General features: G+C 35.7%; 1 protein-coding gene across 2 annotated transcripts in view; it reads right to left on the bottom strand.

Moving 5' to 3' along the window:
- TMPRSS15 (transmembrane serine protease 15) overlaps window positions 1-25,798 on the bottom strand; it is a 140,973-nt gene that overhangs the window by 107,979 nt on the left and 7,196 nt on the right. The window contains exons 4-7 of one of the 2 annotated variants that reach the window (XM_055417759.2): window positions 22,166-22,317; window positions 20,014-20,058; window positions 18,554-18,589; window positions 7,995-8,126 (exon numbers count right to left, since the gene is read on the bottom strand). In XM_055417759.2, the coding sequence (XP_055273734.2) occupies window positions 7,995-8,126; window positions 18,554-18,589; window positions 20,014-20,058; window positions 22,166-22,317 (365 nt within the window). The remainder of the gene's footprint in view (window positions 1-7,994; window positions 8,127-18,553; window positions 18,590-20,013; window positions 20,059-22,165; window positions 22,318-25,798) is intronic. The other variant, XM_088837087.1, reaches the window with a different exon arrangement.

Below are 25,798 nucleotides of genomic sequence, written 5' to 3'. Positions count from 1 at the left end.
CAGTGCCCAGCTGTGTCTGACTCTTTGCAACTCTATGGGCTCTAGCCCACCAGGCTCTGCTGTCCATGGAATTCTCCAGGCAAGAATATTGGACTGTGTTGCCATTTCCTATTTCAGGGGAACTTCCAGACCCAGGAATAAAACCTATGTCACTTGCGTCTCCTGCATTGGCAGGCGGACTCTTTACCACTGTACCACCTGGGAAGCCATTCTCTTTAATGTCATGCATTACTACTGATCTTAGTTTGCGTATGAATCATTTCCAATTAGAGTAAACCTTTTTGAAAGCATGAACCAGGAGTTATGAATTAACAGCTTTTCATTTTATACTTGCTATGTATCATATGTATTAAAAATAAAATTAATGTTTATCTTAGGTTATTTTCTGTATACTTAATTCCATTGATATTCTATTCTAAAATAAAGACTTCTGAAATGAGTCCTTATCTCTTGGCATGATGTTAATTCCTCATATGCCAGACGTGTTCATGGAGCGCAGGGAAATCAAGGAAATTTATTAAAATCAGTTTGCTGCTCTTGCATTTGAGTGCTGCTGCTGCTGCTAAGTCGCTTCAGTCGTGTCTGACTCTGTGCGACCCCATAGACAGCAGCCCAACAGGCTCCCTCATCCCTGGGATTCTCCAGGCAAGAACACTGGAGTGGGTTGCCATTTCCTTCTCCAATGTGTGAAAGTGAAAAGGGAAAGTGAAGTCGCTCAGTCGTGTCCGACTAGTAGCAACCACATGGACTGCAGCCCACCAGGCTCCTCTGTCCATGGGATTTTCTAGGCAAGAGTACTGGAGTGGAGTGCCATTGCCTCCTCTGGCATTTGAGTGCTAGCATAAGCTAATCCTAAACTGATAAATGGAAAAGCCCATTCCAACATTATACAGAAGTGTTGTCGAGTTATAAAATACAAGTTATTACGTGACATGAAATATTTTACATGAACAAAAGAAAGAAATTGAACAGCACATGGAAATCTAGGCAAAAATCTTGCATTTTGATTGACTTTTTACTACTTTGGGCATATTTGTTTTAAAGACATATAAGGTAAAGGCATAAAAAAAGGTAGGTACATTTTAAGATTTAAAGTCTGTTAAGAACAATGGCCTAGGAGTTAATTGTATTGGATTATGCATGGGATTGATCTCCTTTAGAATGGACTGGTTGGATTTCCTTGCAGTCCAAGGGACTCTCAAGAGTCTTCTTCAGCACCACAGTTCAAAAGCATCAATTCTTCGGCGATCAGCCTTCACAGTCCAACTCTCACATCCATACATGACCACTAGAAAAACCATAGCCTTGACTAGACGGACCTTTGTTGGCAAAGTAATGTCTCTGCTTTTTAATATACTATCTAGGTTGGTCATAACTTTCCTTCCAAGGAGCAAGCGTCTTCTAATTTCATGGCTGCAACCAGTCTATTCTAAAGGAGATCAATCCTGGGTGTTCATTGGAAGGACTGATGCTAAAGCTGAAACTCCAATACTTTGGCCACCTCATGTGAAGAGTTGACTCACTGGAAAAGACTCTGATGCTGGGAAGGATTGAGGGCGGGAGGAGAAGGGGACGACAGAGAATGAGATGGCTGGATGGCATCACCAACTCGATGGACATGAGTTTGAGTGAACTCCGGGAGTTGGTGATGGACAGGGAGGCCTGGTGTGCTGTGATTCATGGGGTCGCAAAGAGTCAGACACGACTGAGTGACTGAACTGAACTGAACTGATGCATGGGATTGTTGTAGCCTAGTTCCCAGAAGCTGACAAAAGAAAGAAAAAAAGAACAAATTAAGAACAGAAAAGATAATAACCTAATATCACAGATTTCAGGAAATAAAAGGGAAAAATCTGTGACTTGTTGAAAGAACTGTTATACTTACTGGAGCAAAAAGGACAATTAAGGCTAGTTTATATGATTTGAAAGTAAATGGTGAAAATATGACTTTTTAAGGCAGAACTAAACAATTTTCTAGTTGCAAAAAAACTCCCTAGTTCATTCAAAGCTGTCTATCACAAACCACACCAAAGAAATGAGACCATTAATCCCTTAACTTCATTGATCATAAAAGTAAGAATAATGTCTGCTTGTATTTTAAATGATATATGGAGCCTTTTAATCACAGTTTGTAAAGAAATGTGTGGACTCCAAGATTATTGGCAATGCATGAAAATCCACTACTATTGTAAATAGTTTTTATTTAAACTATAATACTCAGGAACTCAGTGAGGAAGAGCAATTAATCCTACCAGCAATAAAATAGAGTTGCTAGCATTCTTATGTACTGGCCTTGCCCTAAGGTCACTATATAAGTATTAATAGTGTTCTCTTCACAATTTATGATGTTTTAGGTGGGGAAACTGAGGTACAGAGGGATTAAGTAACCAGCATAAATTCTCCCAGCTTATAAGCAACGATTCAAGACAGGCAGTCTTACCCAATACCTAATATTATCTTAATACCACAATATATAAAGCTATCATAATGATATCATTCAAATCGCTTTGAGTTGAAAAGCAGGTGTGTGTGTGTGTGTGTGAGAGAGAGAGAGAGAAAGAAATTGTAAATGAAAGAGGAAATGAAATTAAAAGAACTTCATCAATCCAGTGTTTTTAAAATTATAATATAGATCACATTTGCAATAGCACTTCTCAACAAACAGGAGAAATAAAAAGAAAAAAAATGGAGTAAAAAAGGGAACAAAAAAGACGAGTTTTAGAATGTCTAAATCCTATTCGTAAAGCTGATAACATTTTAGTAATCCTCCTCATCCACGCCGGAGAAGGCAATGGCAACCCACTCCAGTACTCTTGCCTGGAGAATCCCAGGGACGGTGGAGCCTGATGGGCTGCCATCTACGGGGTCGCACAGAGTCGGACATGACTGAAGCAACTTAGCAGCAGTAGCAGCCTCGTACACTCACTACATATTTGTGGGGAAAGGTATCAACAGCTTTGGGCTGCACAACAGGATTAATAAATTTCCAAAAAAACTGAATTATCTCCTTGTTGGCAAAGATGGTTGTATGTTTGCCATACCTTTACTCAGTCCCTTTCTACGTTCATGACTAGATTGCATACCTCCAAATGGGTCACATGACATAGTCTGGTTAATAAACTAAGGTGGAAATGATTGTATTTAATTCCAGATATGATTGCTAAAAAAATCTTCTGTAACATTCTTCCATTGTCTGTCAGCAGATTGCAAAGAATCCAGGGGAGAACTTGGCTCAGAAGGTATGGTGGAAGCGCTGGAATCCTGAATGCTTCAGAACACAGCCTCTTGCCATCTTTCTTGAATTATAGTGTCAGTGATAAATTGTAATTGACTTATATTGTTAAGATTATTCATCATAGTATTTTTTGTTGTTGTTCAGTCACTAAGTCGTATCTGACTCTCTGCAACCCCAAGGACTGCAGCACACCAGCCTTCCCTGTCCTTTACTATCTCCTAGACTAGAGCTTGCTCAAACTCATGTCCATCGAGTTGGTGATGCCATCCAGCCATCTCATCCCCTGTCATCCCCTTCTCCTCCCGCTTTCAATCTTTCCCAGCATCAGGGTCTTTTCCAATGAGTCATTTCTTCGCAACAGGTAGCCAACGTATTGGAGTTTCAGCTTTAGCATCAGTCCTTCCAATGAATATTCAGGACTGATTTTCTTTAGAATTGACTGGTTTGATCTCCTTGCAGTCCAAGGGGGCTCTCAAGAGTCTTCTCCAACACCACAATTCAAAATTATCAATTCCTCAGTGCTCAGCCTTCTTTAGGGTCCAACTCTTACAACCATACATGACTACTGGAAAACTGTAGCTTTGACTAGTTGGACCTTTGTCAGCAAAGTGATGTTTTCTTAATATGCTCTTTGGGTTTGTCACAGCTTTCTTTCCAAGGAGCAAGCATCTTTGAATTTCATGTCCACGGTCACTGTCCACAGTGAGTTTGGAGCCCAAGAAAATAAAGTCTGTCACTGTTTCCATTGTTTCCCCATCTATTTGCTATGAACTGATGGGACCAGATGCTATGAACTGATGGGACCAGATGCTATGATCTTCATTTTTTGAATGTTGAGTTTTAAGCCAGCTCTTTCACTCTCCTCTTTCATAATATTTAGTTTTCCCTGAAGGACATGATCAGTGTGTGTATTCAGTTTTCTATGAAGTTGCTGAGTTTTAGTGGAAATGGATAATCTACAGATCAATTTATGCTCTAAAGGGACTTTGGGAATTCCTGCATTTGAGAAAAGATTAAGAACATTCCTGAAGGCATTTAAAATAAAGTTGCAATAGTATTGAACTGCTTATAACAGCTATGACAAACCTAGACAGTATCTTAAAAAGCAGAGACATCACTTTGCCAACAAAGGTCCATCTAGTCAAAGCTATGGTTTTTCCAGTGGTCCTATATGGATGTGAGAGTTGGACTGTGAAGAAAGCTGATCGCTGAAGAATTGATGCTTTTGAACTGTGGTGTTGGAGAAGACTCTTGAGAGTCCCTTGGACTACAAGGAGATCCAACCAGTCCATCCTAAAGGAGATCAGTCAGGAATACTCATTGGAAGGACTGATGTGGAAGCTGAAGCCCCAAAACGTTAGCCACCTGATGCAAAGAACTGACTCCTTAGAAAAGGCCCTAAATGTTGGGAAAGATTGAAGGCAGGAGGAGAAGGGGACGACAGAGGATGAGATGGTTGGATGACACCACTGACTCGATGGACATGAGTTTGAGCAAGCCCTGGGACAACAGAGTGACTGAACTGAACTGAATGTTACATAAGACATGAAGCAGGGCATACTTCTGGGAAAACAGATATAACCCAGCCATGGCTGAGTACGATTACTAAGTATTTAGGATTATAATTTTTTAGACGACAAAGTGCTTTTTAGTGTGGTGCTAGGAAAAAACTCTCAGTGGGAGATAAATGAACCTGTCCAGTATTATACTATCAGCCATTCTACTGCACTATCCAAAATTGACTATAATGGAATGGGATTCATATAGGTGTGCTCTTAGGACCCACTGAGAGCTCCCTTTGCCGGCTCATTAGTTTTTAGTAGTGTGTTTACCCAGTGCACTGAATTCCCCAGGAATATACATCAAACTGGAAAAGGGCATGACAACCCACTTCAGGATTATTCTTTCCTGGAGAATTCCAGGGACAGAACAGCCTGGTGGGCTACAGTCCATAGGGTAGTAAAGAATTGGCCATGACTGGGTGACTATCATACACACACACACACACACATAAATCAAACATGATCTCTGCCCACCCATCCAAGTCTATTTTGCATGTACATATGAGACAGACAAACAACCTATGGAGACACTTGCCAGCTTTCAAAATAGGCCTGAACATTGGCCTGAAGGGTGTGGGTCAGCACTTTTTCTTCTCACAGGTCAGCTAAAAAGTGAACTTTCCTGCTGATTCAGTCCTCATCAGAAGAAAAAAACAATTTAAAGAAATCTTGGTTCTGCTATTGTCAGCTATGAGTTGTGAAAACCTAAATAACTAAAGCCTAAAAAGGAAGCTGTTTAGGAAGGTAGCATTAATATGACTCTATTAATAACACCGACTAGAATTAGAGCTCACGGCTGGAGGAATAAGGGAGAGAAGAGAGAGTATAGGTCAATTTCACAGTTCTCTTAAAATCATCTCTCAGTGAATGTAAATCGATGGACAGAGCTTTCTTCTAGAAATTGTGCTACAGTTCATGCACAAGTTTGAGGTGGGGCTGAGGTGATTTACTCACAGTCATTTATGATAAATTAATGAATGAAAGTGTGAGAGTGAAAATGTTAGTCGCTAAGTCATGTCTGACGCTTTGTGACCCCATGGACTGTGGCCTAGCAGCCTCTGGCAATGGAATTCTCCAGGCAAGATTATAGTAGTGCATTGCCATTTCCTCTTCCAAGGGATGTTCCCAACCCAGGGATCTGACCAAGTATATGAACCCGGGGTCTCCTGCATTGTGGGCGGAATCCTTACCATCTGAGCCACCAGGGAAGCCAAATAATGAATAAAGCAACCTATATGATTGTAAATCCTGGATAAAGGTAGAGTAGTTGATTGATTTTTTTCTTATTCCACAAAGACTTTAAATTGTTTTTGCAAAAGAAATAGATACAATGTTAACTTTAAAGTGCAAATAATAAAGAGAATCAAGAAAAATGACAGACAAGGATCAATAGGCTTCAGAAAGTTAGTGAGTTGGATGGCGAATTGATCATAAGTTTCAATTAACACGAAACCTTTATGATATTGAAAAATAATGCAGTTTGATTATGTATTTAATGCAAACATATAATCATAATTAGAGAATTCAGTTCTAACACTGAAGTTCATGTCATGATAATTTTAGAGTGACTCACAAATATAGTTCATGGCCTTATAACTTACTTCAGGACAAGTTGCCACATATAGTGTATTTCTATGGTTATTATTTGATATGCATGGATACTAATTTGTTATGAAAATTATAAAATCTGTAACAGTAGACAGCACATAATAGGTATGGTTCATTTTCTGATTATACATCTTAGAGATTTCTCCCCATTTACAGTTAGTGATCATCATCATATAAGCTTAAAGGTATGTGGTTCACTTTGATACACATAATATTTGAAATATAAATCAGGGGAACATCACCTCTACTACCTCATGATGGCACACTTGTATCACATTCCCACTGAAAAGGTTTTGAAAACTGCCTGAAAACTGTAGCAAACAAAGACATTGCTTTCTTCTTCTTTGAGTAATTTAGTTATATAAAATAAATTAAAAAATATTCTGTAGCCTGCACTTTCTTCCAGTATGCTCTGAGTGCACTTCAAAGTATGCAGTTAAACTTTGAAGTTTGAATTTTATCCAAGAACATTTGAACTAGGAGTGCTCAGTTGAAGACACTTTAGTCAAGTTGCTGGTTTTTGAGTTGGTTCTGGGAAACAGACCAACTGCCTGTCTTTTCAAGTATATACTGAGTGGATAGGTAATTTTTAAAACTTCAGTTGGTGTTCGAGCATTTGTCTTCAATTAATGTCAAAAAGAAGAGCAAAGTATAACAAGTAAAGTGAAGTAAATTGTAACTAAAGCCTTTACGCATTTCAGGAACTAACTGTACTCACGGTCAATTTTTAAACTGATTATAAACTATACCAAAAAATTGCTCAATTCCTGCTGTTTAATTTTTCAAGAATAAATTATAGGTTAGAATTGTTCAAATAGTTCCTCACATTACTTACCAATCGTATATATATTAAATTACCCAGGCAATAAAATGAAGAAATAAGCCAAAAAAGGAATAGGTTTAAATTACATGTTTAAACTACATGTTTAAATGATAGTTATGTTCAGCATTTAGTAAGTGCTACTTGAGTGTTAACTAATAGTAATAGTAGTGATTTAAAAAACTATTAGCACTCTAAACAAGTGCCAGTATTTACAAAAAAAAAAAACAAAAAAAAAACCAAAACAGATATTTAGTTTAACAGACGTGAAGATCTCATTCTTAACTGATTTCCTTTACTCACAGAACTACAACTCAAGTATGCTTTTTACCTATTTTTTGTTTCTTTGCCAAAAGTTGAATAAAGGCAACAGTTTGAATTAAGGAGTGATGATTCCTGAGTTAGACTGTTAAAATAGCAAAAATAAAGTGATTTTGATATGATGATGAAAAGCATTCAAATTCATAATAGTTCATAGCAGTTTAATAATAGATGAAATATAAGGTCACTTTCTTCTCTCAGATATTATTAATCACAGCATTCTTTCTATACTTGTCAAAAGGAATTCTGTTTAACTAAAATAGGTTTAATGTAACAAGATATAGTTTAAGAATATTAATATGATTACTTTTAGATTTTTGTCTTAAATCATAAACATGACTAAGGGTATATCTCAATCTCTGGTAATTTCTGGTACCTGAGGGGTATGTGTGTGTGTGTGTGTGTGTGTGTGTGTGTACACAGTGAGGGAGGGAAGTTAATCACTTACCACAAGTTTTATTGTCTTCATCAGAGCCATCTGGACAGTTTAATTCTCCATCACAAAATAAATCAATTGCTATGCACTTTAGAGCATCAGCACACAGCCTTGAATCAGATGGGCACTCTATTGAGACATTTCCTTTCAAAAAAAAAAAAAGATTGAATTTAAAGGTTTCCCACATAATAAATTTAGTTTCCAACCATTGAGATATGTATAGTGTTTGGAAATTTATTATGTATTCTTTGTCATTTAGGTAAGTATATACTTGAAAGTTAAAGTGAAATTACTCAGTTGTGTCTGACTCTTTGGAGACCCATGGACTATACAGTCCATGAATTCTCCAGACCAGCATACTGGAGTGGGTAGCCTTTTCCTTCTTCAGGGAATCTTCCCAACCCAGGAATAAAACACAGGTCTCCCACATAACAGGCAAATTCTTTACCAGCTGAGCCATGAGGGAAGCCCAAGTAAGTATATGCTTACTTATAATTATTTCAACTCCTCCCCAAAATATTTATTGCATTTAATGAACTGATATTACAGTTTTACATTTTGAATAAATGATACATATTTCTTCATAGATATTAAATATGATGCTTACTTTGTTGATTTTTTAAAAACATTGTCTATTTATTCATTTGCTTTTGGTTGTGTGTGCTGGGTCTTTGTTGCTGCACAGGCTTTCTCTAGTTGTGGCAAGTGCGGCTACTCTCTAGCTGCAGTGTGCAGGCTTCTCATTGTGGCGGCTTTTCTTGTTGTGGAGGGAGAATGGGCTTTAGGGCACATGGATTTCAGTAGTTCTGGCTCCCAGGCTGTAGAGCACAGGCTCAGTATCTGTGAGGGCATGAGCTTAGTTGCTCTGAGGCATGTTGGATCTTCCTGGATCAGGGACCAAACCTGTGTTTCCTGGATTGGCAGGCAGATTCTTTACCAGTGAGCCATCAGGGAAGCCCCTACTTTGTTGATTTTTAATCTTGATAAATGCATGCTACAGTTTGGGCAGTTCAGTTCAGTTCAGTCTCTCAGTTGTATCCAACTCTTTGCAACCCCATGGATCACAGCAAGCCGGGCCTCCCTGTCCATCACCAACTCCCGGAGTTCACTCAAACTCACGTCCATCAAGTCGGTGATGCCATCCAGCCATCTCATTCTCTGTCATCCCCTTCTCCTCCCGCCCCCAACCTTTCCTAGCATCAGAGTCTTTTCCAGTGAGTCAACTTGTCACATGAGGTGGCCAAAGTATTGCAGTTTCAGCTTTAGCATCAGTCCTTCCAATGAACACCCAGGGTTGATCTTCTTTAGAATGGACTGGTTGGATCTCCTTGCAGTCCAAGGGACTCTCAAGAGTCTTCTCCAGCATGACAAAGCATCAATTCTTCGGCGATCAGCTTTCTTCACAGTCCAACTCTCACATCCATACATAACCACTGGAAAAACCATAGCCTTGACTAGACGGACCTTTGTTGGCAAAGTAATGTCTCTACTTTTTAATATGCTATCTAGGTTGGTCATAATTTTCCTTCCAAGGAGTAAGCGTCTTTTAATTTCCTGGCTGCAATCAGCATCTGCAGTGATTTTGGAGCCCCAAAAAATAAAGTCTGACACTTTTCCACTGTTTCCCCATCTATTAGTCCCCAATATTTACTCCTCCTAGGATTGTTATGTGTAATGTGAGGCAATTTGCTAAAATGTATATCTCATCATCTACAGTATCTGATAGCCACTTCATTTACTTATAAACTTACGACTTGAAAATAGAGTGGTTGAAATTAAGGTTTGCATCCCGCAGAACAAAATTTGTCAATGAAAACTATTTTATAGTAAAATGAAAATTAAAATCCATAGTACATTGAACAAGAAAACCCAATGGTTTTCTTCTGTTCATTATCTCCTTGCTTCTTGGGTCAGGGTTTATTAAGGGGAAAGGTGCAAACATCCCCCTAAAGGATTCCATGTCATACTCTGACCAGGATCTGATAAATTTGCACCTCTCAGCCTGTCCTGTCCTTCACTTGCTTCTTTCCACATTGCTAAATATAGAGATGGACTGAGAAACACATTTGCTTCTAGAAATTTACTTGGAAAATTTAGGTGCAATGTTAATAATATATGCCAATTGTATAGTCACATATGTTTTTTACTTTCTGAGTAATGTGAGAATTTCAATATGTTTCTTTATAATTAGAATAATAATGACAGTTTAAAGTTTTTGGAACATCTTTAAGCTCAATAGCATTTTTTTTTTTCTTTTTGTTATTGGCCTTAATCTTAAAGCCAGCATTGTACTGCCATCTGCTGGGTTTTAAAAAAATATATTTGATTCTGAAATTTCTCTTAGGCTCCAATAAATAAATTGGGGAAAGTGCTTCTGTTAAAAATCTGCTAAAGTAATGATTAATTAAGAACATTATAGATAGAGTTGCTGGGTATAAATACAACTAAATTCATCTTATATAATTGTAACTAAAATAGATCTAAGTCATTGAGAAATTCTTGGACCACCTAACATCTAAAATAGGACAGGATAAAGCTGAATCATTTCCAAGTGCCAAAATACTCCCATTTAAGAGAAAAAAATAATTTAAAAAGATATTAAATAAACTTGTATAATATTATGACACATATGAGATATTCATCAAGAGTTCTTAATTATTGAGCCACTAATCCATAAGAGGTGTTATGTTGATAGTATTCAAAAAATGCTTGATAGTAAATAAATGAGAAAAAGGGCATCATTGTAGTAACTCTATGTCTCTTTTAAACGGTGGTTGAAGGAGTTCTAGGTATTCAGCATCTATAAGAATAGATTTGGGCATTTAACTAGGGACATTATAATTTTGTCTGATCTAATGCTTTCTATGGAAACTTCACTTACTGATGTTTTATATCTTTGTCTATTGCTTATTGAAACTTATAGATTGAACTTCAATACCATACTGTCAAGAGATACCACTTGAAATCTCATTAATGATTATTCATTCACTTTACAAGTATTTATTTCCTATTTATTTGCATCATGGCTTTCTAAGGGTTAGAAATAAGAGGATGAGTAAGGCAGAGACTATTCTTATGGAGTTTGGAGTTTAGTGGGCAACTGATTCATTGGCTAGCAAATTTTGTAAATGAGGTAGAAAAAAGTAATGTAGGAACATAAAAACTGGGCTATACCATGGATTGTCTTCCTTCTGAGTCTGGGATTGAAAACATCTTCATAAAACTAAAATTTGAAAGATGCTTAGAAATGCACAAGGAAGAGAGGTATGTGAGATATATACTTGGTGATGTGACAAGAGCGCATTACTATAGGGAAAGCAGAGGCATCTAACTTATCTAGATGTTGGGGTGCTTACTGAAACTATGGTAAGAAGGGAGTTTAGTCAAATTATGGGGGACATTTTAAAAATCCTTTTAACATATTAAAATATTTTTTTGTAAATAACAGTATTGAAAATTTTAACATATATATGTGATTTGACCAGTCCTTGTTTCATAAAGATAATTCTGCTACCAACTGAGCAACCATTTCAACATTCAAGGTGAAAGTTGATGAGAGTTGGAACTCCTGCACTAGCAAGGGAGATGGAGATATATTCCAATTGCTATTTTACAAGTAGGATTGATAAGCTTTAGTGGCCAGAGGGAGGTGGAGAAAAGGATGCTCAGAATGGTAAATGCACTTTGGAGTGGCCATGAAATACCAATGTTCATTAGTCACAATAGGCATTATCAGAGAAACAGCTGGTGGGATTAGTAAGTGACTCTAGTTTGAAATATTTAGATTTGAAGGTGGAAATATTATACTCTTGTTTAGATTGTACTCTCAATATCTCCATATTCTGTTCAAACACTCTTCATCTGTCTTGGTCCATGAATAAAGAGAAAGTCCTCTAATTTAAAGCCAATATAGAAAATACGAATATAGTGTTCTTATATAAAGGAAGTATGCTTTAGGATTTTATCAGATTTTATTTTTACCTAGTGTTCTGTCTCCGTCTCATCTCCTTAAATACACAGGTATGATGTCCATTTCCAACAAAACCACTGATTAAAACATTAACTGTTACAGAAATTAACCAGATGCCAGTTTTTAAAGTAACCTTCCATTCTTTAGAGTTCTTTGACTGGACTATTTAGTTTGCCATTTCATCTGTTAGTGTTTACTTTAGTACTTCTCCTTTCCTAGGGAATCTTTACTGTGATTCTTGTGAGGACTATTTAACAAAACAGTTAAGGATTTCTATTTAAGGAAATATGTACAAAAATAATAATTGATTCTGTTTATTAAAATCTGTTCAAATTGTCTAAATATTAGTTGATATTTTCTGGAGTGGAAAAAAGATTAGCATATTTTTATATTATATGGCATTTTAATCTTCAGGATATTAACTTTTGGCATAATATGAAAACCTATCATAAATTAGTATTATTTGTAATTCTGCAAATTGAAAGCTTTATCATCTATTTATATTTGTATCATGAAGGATTCAGTATATACTCAAATGTGATTACTTCAGAGTTATCCACGGTCATAACACTGTCCAGCAACTTGAGGTGAGGAATCTCTCATGTCTATTTTGTGCAGACTCTGGACTAAGCATTGTGGAGAAGAAAAAGACTGAAACCCATTATTTGTTTTCTTCCAAACCAGTTGCATGAAGTGTTACATACAAGACAGTAATGTGAAAATCATATTTGGGAAATCTTAGATTTTTATTTTCCCTACAAATAGGTGTAATAACCCTTGGTGAACAAATGTGAGACAAATATGAGACAAATTAAACCCAAGTTTTAATAGCTTACTTAGTAATGAAATCAGAATCTGAATGCACGAATGCCTGCTTTAAAAGACCAAGTTCATTTCATTGTACTGTGTTTGGGAGATATCACTTTACAGAAATTCTCCTCTACTTTAGAAGAACAAATTTAATCATTTTATCAAAGCTGTGGCTGTTCAATTCAAATGAAATAAAAGTGGGAAAATAATGATTCTGTTATTATCTGTGTAGGAGTGTCTTAAATTAGAGAGAGTGCTTAGCAGTATATGTATGTTGTTTTCTCAGATGCAGAGAAAACAAATACTTGCAGTCAAAAGACATTTGGTGTTGGTTGCAGCGCCTGTGTCTGAGTCCTGGGACAATCAATTCAATTGAAGATAATTCTGCCTTAAATTCTCTTGAACCAATTTCACATTCTTCACCAAATTAGCCAGTTCTTTGCCTTCCATCCTCAAACCGCTCCATGTGGTAGAACTATAGAAAATTGCTTTCTGTTGAGACTGAGAAAGCCCATGATAGTTAATCTTGTTTTTCTGCAATCATTGCCTGCCCAGTAAGCAAAAAAAGACTAGAACAAGCTGTATTCTAGAAACCCTTCAAACATATGAACAATTGCACAAAAGAGCCCCTCTTGGGCACACTGTAACAGCTAGAAATCAATCGGTGTAATGTAACCTTAGTTCCTATCTCTCACTTTAGTGTTCCAAATGGGTTAGTAAAACTTTACGGTAATTGGCAACAAAGGCAGTTGAACAATAGAACATAATCCTCATGGACTTTGTGCCCACTATCAAATAAAAATTCTCTTTGGCAGAATTTATAATAGTACTAACGCCAGGTATATGGTGCATGCATTTGTTGATTTTTCTCAAACTCTGTCTTCCAGGCATATAAAAATGAGAATAAACTTAACATCCCTGAAAGTCATATTCATAATAAATTACTGCTGGGAAACTGTGGTTATCAAGTTTAATTGCCTTGTTCCCCTCTATAAATCTATAGTATCTTGCTGTATGAGAGAATTGAATAGGAATGAATGGTGACTGGGGACTCATGGATCCAGTAAAAGAGGGAATGTGATATTTTACCACCTACGTACATTATGAGACTTCTTCAGGATTGAGCAAGGTAATTCAATACGGTCTCCAATAACAGGAAAGCTTTGGAAATGGAGTTTTGGGGGCCAAAGAAATGATCAGATTAAAACGGGCACTACTGAATACAACAATCTTGTTTTAACCTTACTCTAGTTTTTGAAAGATCTTTTTCAAAAAGTATACAACTTGCTTTTTTTTTTGGTTGTGTCCCTCCTTTATGCCAGTCATGAATTGGTATCTGTATTATTTCCTTTCTTCATGACTGCTTTTTAAGACATGTATTTAAATCTTTGTCTTTCAGATAATAAATACAAAGTTCAAGAAGTCTAGGTGGCTTACCAAACATTATGTGACAGGAATGGGTGGAAATAGTTAAGGTGGATTCACCTACACACTTTCAATGTTTGAAAATTGTATGTTACTTTTTGGTCTTCATTATGATTATCAAATGCTCATGTAAAATGTGAAAGATAAAAGTAAATATGTACTGATTCCATTCTTACAGTTTACAGTTAGAAAGATTTCTGTCCCACTCTCTAGGAAAGAAATGTGCTGGCCAAGTATTACCCTCACGCTCTGTGTTCCCATCACCATACCCTTTTGCCAGAAGCTGGGCTGTTGGCTGACATTTGATCCTACCCAGCTTCTCTGGTGGTTCAGAAGGTAAAGAATCCACCTGCAATGCATAAGACCTGAGTTTGATCCCTGGGTCAGGAGGATCTCTGGCGAAGGGAATGGGGACCCCTTCAGTATTTTTGCCTGGAAAATCCCATGGACAGAGGAGCCTGGTGGGCTATAGTCCACAGGGTCATAAATAGTCAGACACAACTGAGCAACTAAGCATGTATGTACATAGCATGTAAAATGTCATAATACATTTGGTCTGTGGGATATTTTGGTCCATAAGACATTTGGTTCTTAAAACACTTGATCCATTCCAAAAGGTCCTTAAAATATGCTCCTATCCAAAGTATCCATGGACAGAGGATCCTTGGCGGACTACAGTAAAAGGGGTCACAAAAGAGTTGGACACAACTGAGTGACTAAATAACAACAGCAAAAAGTGTCCAAGAGCATTCTGTTCCATTCAAATGATTTGGGTTTTGTTGTTGTTTTGCGTTTTTTAAAAAATTTATTTTGGTTGAGCTGGGTTTTTGTTGCAGCATGTGGGCCTTCTCTAGTTGCGGTGAGCATGAGCATCTCCATCCTTGCAGTGTGGCGGCTTCTCTTGTTGCAGAGCAAGTGGGCTCTAGGTTACATGAGCTCAGCAGTTGTGTTGCATGTGCTTAGCTGGTTGCAGCATGTGGAATCTTCCTGGACCAGGGATTGAACCCATGCCCCCTGCATTGGCAAGCAGATTCTTAACCTCTGCACCACAAGGGAAGTTCTTCAAATAATTTTGGACAGGACCAAATTATCAAGGACCATTTTGGTGTGGGCAGATGCCTTATGGTCATTTTGAATAGGACCAAAAGTCCTGCAAGAAACTGGGCATATTTTTCAGTCACTTTTCATATTTTTTTGGTGGGCTTGTCTTCAAGAGAGTAAGAAGGAAAATTTGTTTTAAGTCCAAAGATTTTTGCTCTAACACGTTTTTTTCTTTCTATGTCTTTCCACATATTTCTTTTAGGGCATTTCATACACCTAAGAGGTCCTCAATAACTGTGGGTTGCATGAATCACTCAGTGAATCAATAAACAGGTAAATAGCAAACACAGCACTTTGGTATTTGTTGCTGACTTTTAAAGTTATAGAAATGTTTCTTAAAATATATTAAAGTTATTTAGATTAATTTTAGATTAAATGAATTGGTAATTATCCATCCTAAAATCCCTTTTTGAGAGTACGTTGAAAGGTGATTTTAGATGCTGTAAATAGTTTTCTGCACTGCATAAGGGACAGTGGGCTGAAGAGCAGTTCTATTTTTCATTCTGTTGTGCTGCTCTCTGGACAACACCAAAATACAGCCCCAGTCAGGCTTGTCCTACCATGAGAGCCCTCCATGAGTTTAGAGGTGGGACGGTTTGTTTCATAAAATATTTTGATACATCATTCACATATCACTCTGCTTTTCAAACTTCACACCTACTATTTTATCTAGGAATTGCTAAGTCTTATCCAGAGACTACTTATAATTTCACAAATGTTCTACCCTTGAATTATATAATATTCGATATAAATTCTAATAACATGAAAATGGCAGTACTATCTTAGGAGCTGAAGAGTTATACAATATTGCCTGCATGGAGTTTACCTAAAGAGATTATGTACACATTCAGACTATTTAACATGAAGATTAAGTAAGTTAGGGCTAGAGAAGACACTTTGGTTAAGCAGCAGATAGACAAAGGCAAAGTAAACAATTATTAAGAATCTGAAAAAATTATGACATTAAAGACACATGCCAACCATACACAAAACTTAAAAATCAACTCAAAGTGGAGCAAAGACCTAAATGTAAGACCAGACATTATAAAACTTTTAGAGGAAAACATAGGCAGAATACTCTTTGACATAAATCCAAACAAGATATTTTTTGACCCATCTCTTAAGAGTTACTTTGCCAACAAAGGTCTGTCTAGTCAAGTCTATGGTTTTTCCAGTGGTCATGTATGGATGTGAGAGTTGGACTATAAAGAAGGCTGAGCGCCGAAGAACTGATGCTTTTGAAATGTGGTGTTGGAGAAGACTCTTGAGAGTCCCTTGGACTGCAAGGAGATCCAGCCAGTCCATCCTAAAGGAGATCAGTCCTGGGTGTTCATTGGAAGGACTGATGCTGAGGCTGAAACTCCAGTACTTTGGCCATCTAATGTGAAGAGCTGACTCATTTGAAAAGGCCCTGATGCGGGGAAAGATTGAAGGCAGGAGGAGAAGGGGACGACAGATGATGAGATGGTTGGATGGCATCACCGACTTGAAAGACATGGGTTTGGGTGGACTCTGGGTGTTGGTGATGGACAGGGAGGCCGGGCATGCTGCGGTTCATGGGGTGGCAAAGAGTCAGACATGACTGAGCGACTGAACTGAACTGAACTGAAGAGTAAAGAAAATAAAAATAAATGATGGAACCTAATTAAACTTAAAAGGCTTTTCACTGCAAAGGAAACATAAACAAAAAGAAAAAACAACCCTCAGAATAGGAGAAAATATTTGCATACAAAGGAACTGACAAGGGATTAATCTCCACAATATGCAAACAGCTCATGTAGCTCAATATCAAAAGAACAACCCAATCAAAAAATGGGTGGAAGACCTTAATAGACATTGTTTCAAAGAAGACATACAGATGGCTAAAAAGCACGTGAAAAAATGTTCAACATCTCTAATAACTAGAGAAATGAAAAGCAAAACTATAATGAAGCATCTCCTCATACTGGTTAGAACGGCCATCATCAAAAATTCTGCAAACAACAAATGTTGGAGAGGGTATGGAGAAAAGGGAACCCTCTTACACAGTTGGTGGGATTGTAAACTGGTACAGCCACTCTAGAGAACAGAATAGAGGTTCTGCAAAAAACTGAAAACGGAGCTACCACATGACCCAGCAATCCCACTCCTGGGTATGACCAAAGAAAACTATAATTCAAAAAGATGCATGCACCCAGTACTCATTGCAGCACTGTTTACAATAGCCAGGACATGGAAGCAACCTAAATGTCCATCAACAGAGGAATGGATAAAGAGGCTGTGGTACCTATATATGATGGAATATTGCTCAACCATAAAAAGGAATGAAATAGGGCCATTTGCAGGAACTTGGACAGACCTAGAGACCGTTATACAGAATGAAGTAAATCAGGAAGAGAAAATCAAATATTATACAAGACTGCTTACTTGTGAAATCTAGAAAAATGGTACAGATGGATGTATTGGCAAAGCAGAAATAGAGACACAGATGTAGATAACAGGCTTAAGTTTGTTAACAAACCTAACAAACTGAAAGCAGAATGTGGGTAGGATGAATTGGGAGATTGGGATTGAAATAGATACACTATTATGTATAAAAAAGATAACAAATGAGAACCTACCGAATAACACAGGGAACTACTGTTCTACCCAATGCTCTAGTCACCTACTCATTGTTCTGTGGTGACCTAAATAGGAAGGAAATCTAAAAAAAAAGGGTGTATATGTATAAGTGATTCACTTTGTTGTACAGTAGAAACTAACACAACATTTAAAGCAACTGTACTCCAATAAAAAATTAAACACAGATACATGCCATGTGTTGGATAAAGCAGCCACTTAATGAAAAGTTGTTGAATGAATGAATCCAAGGAAACTTTGGTACTGATTTGGCAACCATACCATGTTAAAAGGAGAGAGCAATATGTGTCACTTGTGTTCAGAGAGAATAATTAGAGAAAAAAAGTCCCTCACACCTGATGAAACCTATATCCTTTCTGGAAAACATTTTGATCCTACTCTTGGCATGCTTTGCAAAAGATAATAACCATGATTCTAATAGATGGAGGACTAGAGTGAGATTAGATAATACAGGCATTAATTAACCTCGAATATGTTGTTGCCTTTTGGTAAAAACTTAGGCTAACTATAAACTTTTATGCTTTACTTTTCTTATCTATAATAAGGGTATTGTTAAATGCTATTTGTCAGATAATTCTCAGAAGTTCAAAATGAAACATAACAAAAACTTTTTAAAAAATAAGAGAAATTATATTATTAAACTGACCTGGGGTTGCCAGAGGAATGCTGGTTGTTAGCTTTTCTGTAAAAATAAATAACAACATTTTTAAATCAATTTTTAGGAATTCCTCCTGTTTAATATTTTATGTGAGAGTTTTTAAAATTACTATGAATTATTAATGTTCATTAACTTTATATATTATTTGTATCTGGATCTAAAAAACAAATCATTTATGTTTTTTATTGATTTTTAGAGTTGTATAGCAGAGGTTTTTAGATGTGTTCACTTTTTTAAGGAAAAAAGATTTTTTCAATAGCTAATTAACTAATATAAGAATTCACTTATTTCATAATGGCCGTAGACATAAATGTTCTAGATTAATCTGATGCTATTTGAAATAGGAGCTTGAGATATGCTTAAACTATTGGCCTTGGAATCCAGAGAATTACTTTTAATTCCCAACTTTGATAAATTTAAACTGTGTGACTCTGGGCACTTTTTTTATTACTTATGTATTTTTACGTAGAAAAAGTATTACCTCTCTACAGAATCATTCTGAGAATTAAATGAGATAATGTTTATAAAATATAGTACCCAGTAGTAGATACTTCAAATAGATTTTTTGAATATTATAAAAGTGTTCATGATTACAAGTGATATCAAAAGTAATCTGGTTATAGTTTTATAACAATTTACAGTTTAAAAATCACTTGTTTATGAATCTGACATTTGGAATGACTTCTAACATTTTTAGAAAATTTTATTATTCACAATTTATGAGAAACATTTTCAGAAGGTGAAATGCTCAGTGATTCTGATAGTTGGCAGAGACAGGATTAGTGTTCAGATCTTTTGACTTCAATTTGAATAAGATTTCTACAACAAAATGATTTTACATTTTAAAATAGGTTAATTTTAAAATGATAATTTCTCAAAGCTCTCTTTTGATAATCAGTATGATCTTGATAAGACAAAATGAAGTCCTCAATTTTATGAGCAGCAGTGACCAATTGCAGTTAGAGAGAGTGAAGAAAATGCTGGAATACAGCAAAGTTAATATTAAACTTTAGATTGTCCTCTCCAAGCAGTACAATACATTTTGAAAGTTATCATTTTATTATCTTTAAAACTCCTTTCCCTCATTCATAGTGACCTTAGCAATGTCAGGGCTTCCTTTCCAAGGCCGCATAATCGGAGTCATATTTTGAGATCACACACACACACAAGCACACACACACATATTCACACACATCATATATGCATGCATATGTATATAGAGTTCAAAATATGAAAGGATGATTGCAATTTGAAATGCATATCCTTGCATATATACCTAAGCATTATATTCTAGGCCAAATGTATACTTTTTACATTTTTAAATGAAGACTAAATACCTCATTTAGAAAGAGCCACCAAAAAAAAAAAAAAAAATAGAATCCTTGCTTAATATCATAAAGTTTTACGGTTACCAAGTTATATATTTTAAAATGTCATTAAGTACTGACCTGACGTTGTTGCAGGACTTATCGTAGAGAAATTCTCCAAAGAGGCTGGAATAAAGTTGGTTTGAATATAGTGCTTAGAGTATTACAAAACATCGAGCGCAGTTCAAATAATTATTCAAAGGGGATCTGATCTAGATTTCCATTTCATCCTTTCTTACCCTGAATGTTCCTATTTATTTAATTACTATTTGATTATGATACATTCAATGAATTTTCAGAATCTTTATATAGTCTTTCTATAAAATTTACATATACAGAATGTTTCATTTATTTTACCCATTTAAGAAGGATATCTACTTATTCATCATAGTTACACAGAATAATTTATATTTAAGAGAGATAATCTAACACCCCCAATCTTGTGGGACTTAGAATCAATGGTTTTGCATGAAACAAATGGATGCCAAAATAATCTGGCACATGATATTATCTATTGACAATTAGGAACTGTTTAAGCATAAAGTGATTTTCACTTAAAAGATAAAAATAGCTATTATCTTCACCATTTAACATGTTTACTATTTTTAAAGACACGATGACAGCTATGTTAAAAATAGAGGAAACCAAAGCATATCTTCTGAGAAGCCCTGATCTAATGAATTTGTTTTTATTCAAAACAATATTTATAGTAAGTGGGCTAAGAGGTAGGTCTTCTTCTACTAACTAGATGATTTATTGCATTATTTCTTCATTACTGCATTGTCTTCTTTGTAAAAGACCTGTAACAGTTTCATAAATATGTGGTAGATTATTAATGAAGAAGATAAAATCAGTTTTATGATTTTTTCTTAAAGAAGATAATATCTTAATTTTTCATTGTGTTTGGCTTGACAGTTTACTGTATAAAAATCTAAGATGTATGTGAGATTATTAACCAATTTTAAAATGTAACAAATTTGAAAATTGACATGATGCAAATAAATATTAAAATGAAATACCAGACCCATCTGTATCCACAATCTCTTTTCTATAAACCTTCAGCTAAATATGTTTTTGAATTCAGAAATTTTTAGATGTTAGAAAGCTCATATATATAAATATCCACTTCAACAGCAATAAATGCACACTCTAAGTAGCCTATTTCCAGTTCAAATAGTTTTACTTCAGCATAAGTCAGTATCGATTTGCTCTTAAGCAAATATGTAAAGACATGAGTGCTTTGTTTCTTTGATTTTGTAATAATAGATACAAAATTGCAGACCTCTAGCTGCTTTTCTTTACAGCAAGGGCTCATCAAGCACAGTTTACTTTTATTCAGTTTCCTGCTTCATCCTGCTGTGCCTGTTCAGTGAGAAGGCAACTGAAGTTCTTAAGTGCTTCCTCTACTGATGGTTTGGTCCCCTCTGGCACACCTGCTGGAGCAGAGACTATTTTTTTTTTTTGTCTAATTCAAATGGGCTGAAAAATACTACTAACTATTATTAACTAGAACAAGTGCTTTTTATATCAACACATTTACCCCTGAAACCAATCTTACTACACAGGATCTTTACTATTCTCATTTTCCAGATGAGATAACGAACATACAGAAAATTTTGGTAAATTGCCTTAAACAACACAGATATTTAGAGGTAGATTAAGTATTCTAGGGGCTTCCCAGGTGGTGAAGTGGTAAAGAATCCGCCTGCCAATGTAGGAGGTTCAAGAGACTCAGATTCAAACCCTGGACCGGGAAGATACCCTAGAGAAGGAAATGGCAACCTGCTCCAATACTCTTGCCTGGAAAATTCCATAGACAGAGGAACCGGGTGGGCTACAGTCAATCCACGGTGTTGCAACAGTCTGACACAACTTGGTGACTAAACAACAACAATATGACTATCAGAAAGTAATGTGTCACTTTCAGATGGAGGGTTCCTGGACAATCAGTGTTGTGCTTGGCCAATGCCAAAAGTGTGATTAGACCCACAAACATGTATGTATGCCAATATTTTCAGAACTTCTTTGGTATTTGATATTTTACAAAGATTTTCTCATTGGCAGTTTTTTTCTAATATGTTTTCTCCATATTTCACTATCCTTATGTAAATGTGCTACTCACGCAATAAGACAGGTTCCTAAAAGTCCAGGGTGATCCCACTGCTCCTTTGGTACATAGAATTTTAATTTCATGGCTTATTGATTCAAAGTATCAAATAAGGTTCACAGATACCTGTGATATCTATGCTGTTCAAGTCAATGTGGAAAGTGACCAGTTGGCTGGATTTATTTGCTTCAATGCCTTGAATCAGTTCTTCTTTTACAGTTTTATCTGATACCCACTGGACAAAGAGAAGGTCAAATATGACTATAATGCTGCCATTTCTGCAAAGCAAAAAGTGACATAAGAGAAAAAATCTCAGCCCTCTTCAAATTATTTGTGTTTGGCTCTCTACAGTCATCACCTTGTTAATCCTATCACACTTGTACAACGAAGGTCATGTCAAGTGTTATCTTTATTTCACAGGTGGAATAGAGAACTTAAACGAGTGACTGTTTCTACAAGAGCACAAGGTATATCCAGAATTAGAACCCAATTTTTCTCAGTTCCACAGTAGCACACTAATCCCTAGGCCAAACCAGAGTCACTTGTGTCAAATTAAACAAAATCATATGATATGACATTTATTCCTATTGTACTGTTTGAAAAAATGAGGATTTGTAATTGGATTTTTTATTTTCACAGATGATTTCTAAGTAGGAAGTCTAAAGTAGTTACACTGATTTCAGAAAAAAAATTTTTTTCTATGTAGTTTACAAAGGCCTGATGGCAAGGTTATAACAACTGTTAATAAATTATATCTACTTTTTTTCCTTCTTCATTCTTAATATAAAATATTAAAGTATGTCCTGACTTCAAAGAGCAGAAAGAAGACAAGCATATGTGGGTTACTGGGAAGTTGCGGGCTATACTGTCTCATTGTTGAGTTGGGATTATATTATCTGTTCATCTCTGACCATGATGTTAGAGTTCAATTACATGACCCAGGTCATCATCTCTTTTCTCCTTATCTGAAACCTGCATTTTAAAAGTTTTCCTAACTGGTAATTTGTTTACTGGTTAAAGAATCAAAAAAATGAATACATATCTGGCCCAGTGGAAATGCTACAGAGATTTCTGCTCTTTGGTCTATATTTCTACTTTGCTACTCGATTTCTGGTCTGGGAAGATTCTACCTGTTGCAGGGCAACTAAGACCCAGACACGTCAACTACTGAAGCCAGCAAGCACAGAGTGAGCGCCACAACAAGAAGCCACCAAAATGAGAAGCCTGCATGCCACAACCAAAAATAAATAAAACCAAAATGCAACAAATATAATAAATAAAATGAATAAAAATAGTAAATAAAGATAATTAAAAATAACAAAATAATAATATAACATTAATATAACAAATAATAAAATGGTAATCAAATAGCAAAAATAATAAATAAAATAAGTAAAACCAAAGTGCAACCAAAAATATATAAATATCCATTAAAGAGAATGGAATCTTTAAAAAAAAAAAAAAAGGCTGACTAAAAGAACCAAATTTTGCATGATAGGTTTGCTATTTCTGAAATTTAGGCATTTACATTCATATCTGTAAGTTAATTAGTTTCTTGAAGGGCTTCATCAACTCCTGAAGGGTTCTTTAAGTATCTGCACGTATATATGTCTTGGTAGAGTCTACAATATATATATAATTATTATTATTTTTCCTCTCCAAGACTAAATACAGGATCAAAATGTCCCTGAAAGATCACAGTAGATCACCATCCCCCCCTTGGTCGAATATTCCTTTTTAGTTTCTGTGCTGCTATTCAAGTTCACAGTTTAGAAATAATTCCTTTCTATGTAACTAGTTTTTCATGACTGATGTGAACAGGCTGATCAATAATTGCACATTTTCACCTCTATTAAGTATAGAATTTTAAAATATTAGAATGTTTAACTTTCCAATCATTTGATTAAATTGAATTATCCAAATCTTTTAAATGGCAAGTCTCCTAACTATTTACTAAGTAACAATGTCCCAAATTCACCCACACATGTAATCACTTGCTATCCATGATAAAAGTAGATTTTATCACAGACACTGTTTTTACATACTCCTCCACACTTGTGAATTTTTCCATGCTAGTCAGTATCTCTTTTTATTTGAGAATAATGCTCCATTTTCACATAACTTCTGCAACCATTGTTCATGTCAATGCTAGTTTTATTCATGAGCATGTGATTAGGCCCTGGCCAATGGAATATGAGGTAAAACTGATTGGAAACTTCTAGGAAACGTTTCCATATTTAATGTAATAAAGGCTCATGGTGGACTACTACTCTGTTGTTGATTATTATTATGTCTACATGTGATTGCTGGAACTGTTGCATCTATTGTGGAACCATGAGGCAAGTTATGATTGTCAAGCTACAGATAGCATAATAAAACATTGAAAACACATACATTTTTGATCATGCCACAATCATTGTACCACTGAATTAACCTCTTCTGAAACTTACAGATTTCCTGTGATGTTGGATGATAATCACTTTTGTTTAGGGTACTTTAAGTCATGTGTTCTGTTAATTGCTATTTTAAAAATCCTAACAGGCATATAACTCTCAGGTTTCATGCTATATTTATTTAAACAGAAGCTTGAGTAAAGGAAAATGACTCTAGTATTTTTCACCTGATGTTGGCCAACACTAACTTTAGCAATAAGGAGACTGAAACTTAGAGTCATATAGGTAATTGTACCTAGAGTTATATAGCTTACTAGCATCAGACAGAGGAATAAAACCCAGAAACTCTGTGTCACAGATGTGTTTTGATATAGTTTTGATTCCCCACCTGCCCCTGCACTGCTATTAGCACCATTATGAACTATTTATCAATAGTGAAGACAATATAATACATTTGCCTAGATGCAGGTCCAGGTTTTTATTATCTTGCGTTGTTACCAGAACTTTATATCCAAAGAGATGGGAGAAATGGTTGGTTGGAATTGGGATGGTGAGTGGATAGTTTATTGCCTCCACACTTTTGAGAAATAGAATCTTCCCTCCTCCCTTTCTCTCCCTCTCTCCCTCCTCTCCTGCTCCTCCAATAGCTCTTCATCTTTTTCTTTTCCTTCTCACTCTTTCTCTATCTTTTCCTCTTCTTCTTCCTTCTCTTTTTCCTCATCTCCTTACCAATCTTTACCTTAGACTTCTTAAATGAATAGAGTTAAATGTGGTTAAAATAAAGTGAGAGTGAACAACGTCGATTAGTTTCTCTGTCTTCAATTCATCATTGCCAACTCATCCTTGCTTGCCCAGCATTTAGTTTTAATACTAATTAAAGCAGATTTTTTCTCTTTATGTAACTTTCACAGATTTAATTTCACTTACCACTTTCTTTTATTTTATTTGAATTAGGGAGTAGAAGAGGTAAGGTAATTTTGGCAGACAGCGTACGAATCTGGAATTTTCTTTCACTGACTTGAGAGTAACTGGATTAGTTTATCCTCAGGCATAAAGCATCTTTGTATGAAAGATGTGTTTTTTTTTTTTGGTTGTGAATTATACATTGCATTTAATAATTCATTTGCAAGGACAGGAGTTACATATTCTATATCTACACACAGTTGCATTCTTTAAAATGTGTTTCTTATTCAGTATAAATGTTGAGATAAGGGAGATACACATTGGAAATCAGGGAAACCATAATAAACATGTATGCTCGACCCAATAAGAAAGTTAAAGCTGTTATGTGGTTTAGTAATCATCTGTATCACAGCTGTGAGATTGAATTTATTAATTCTTCCTTTAGGAAACAAAAAGAGGAAAC

The sequence above is a fragment of the Moschus berezovskii genome, chromosome 1, assembly GCF_049115385.1.
Source record: "Moschus berezovskii isolate FMDL1 chromosome 1, NW_MosBer_1.0, whole genome shotgun sequence".
Lineage (NCBI taxonomy): Eukaryota > Metazoa > Chordata > Mammalia > Artiodactyla > Moschidae > Moschus > Moschus berezovskii.
This window is presented reverse-complemented; position numbering and strand designations above follow the sequence as displayed.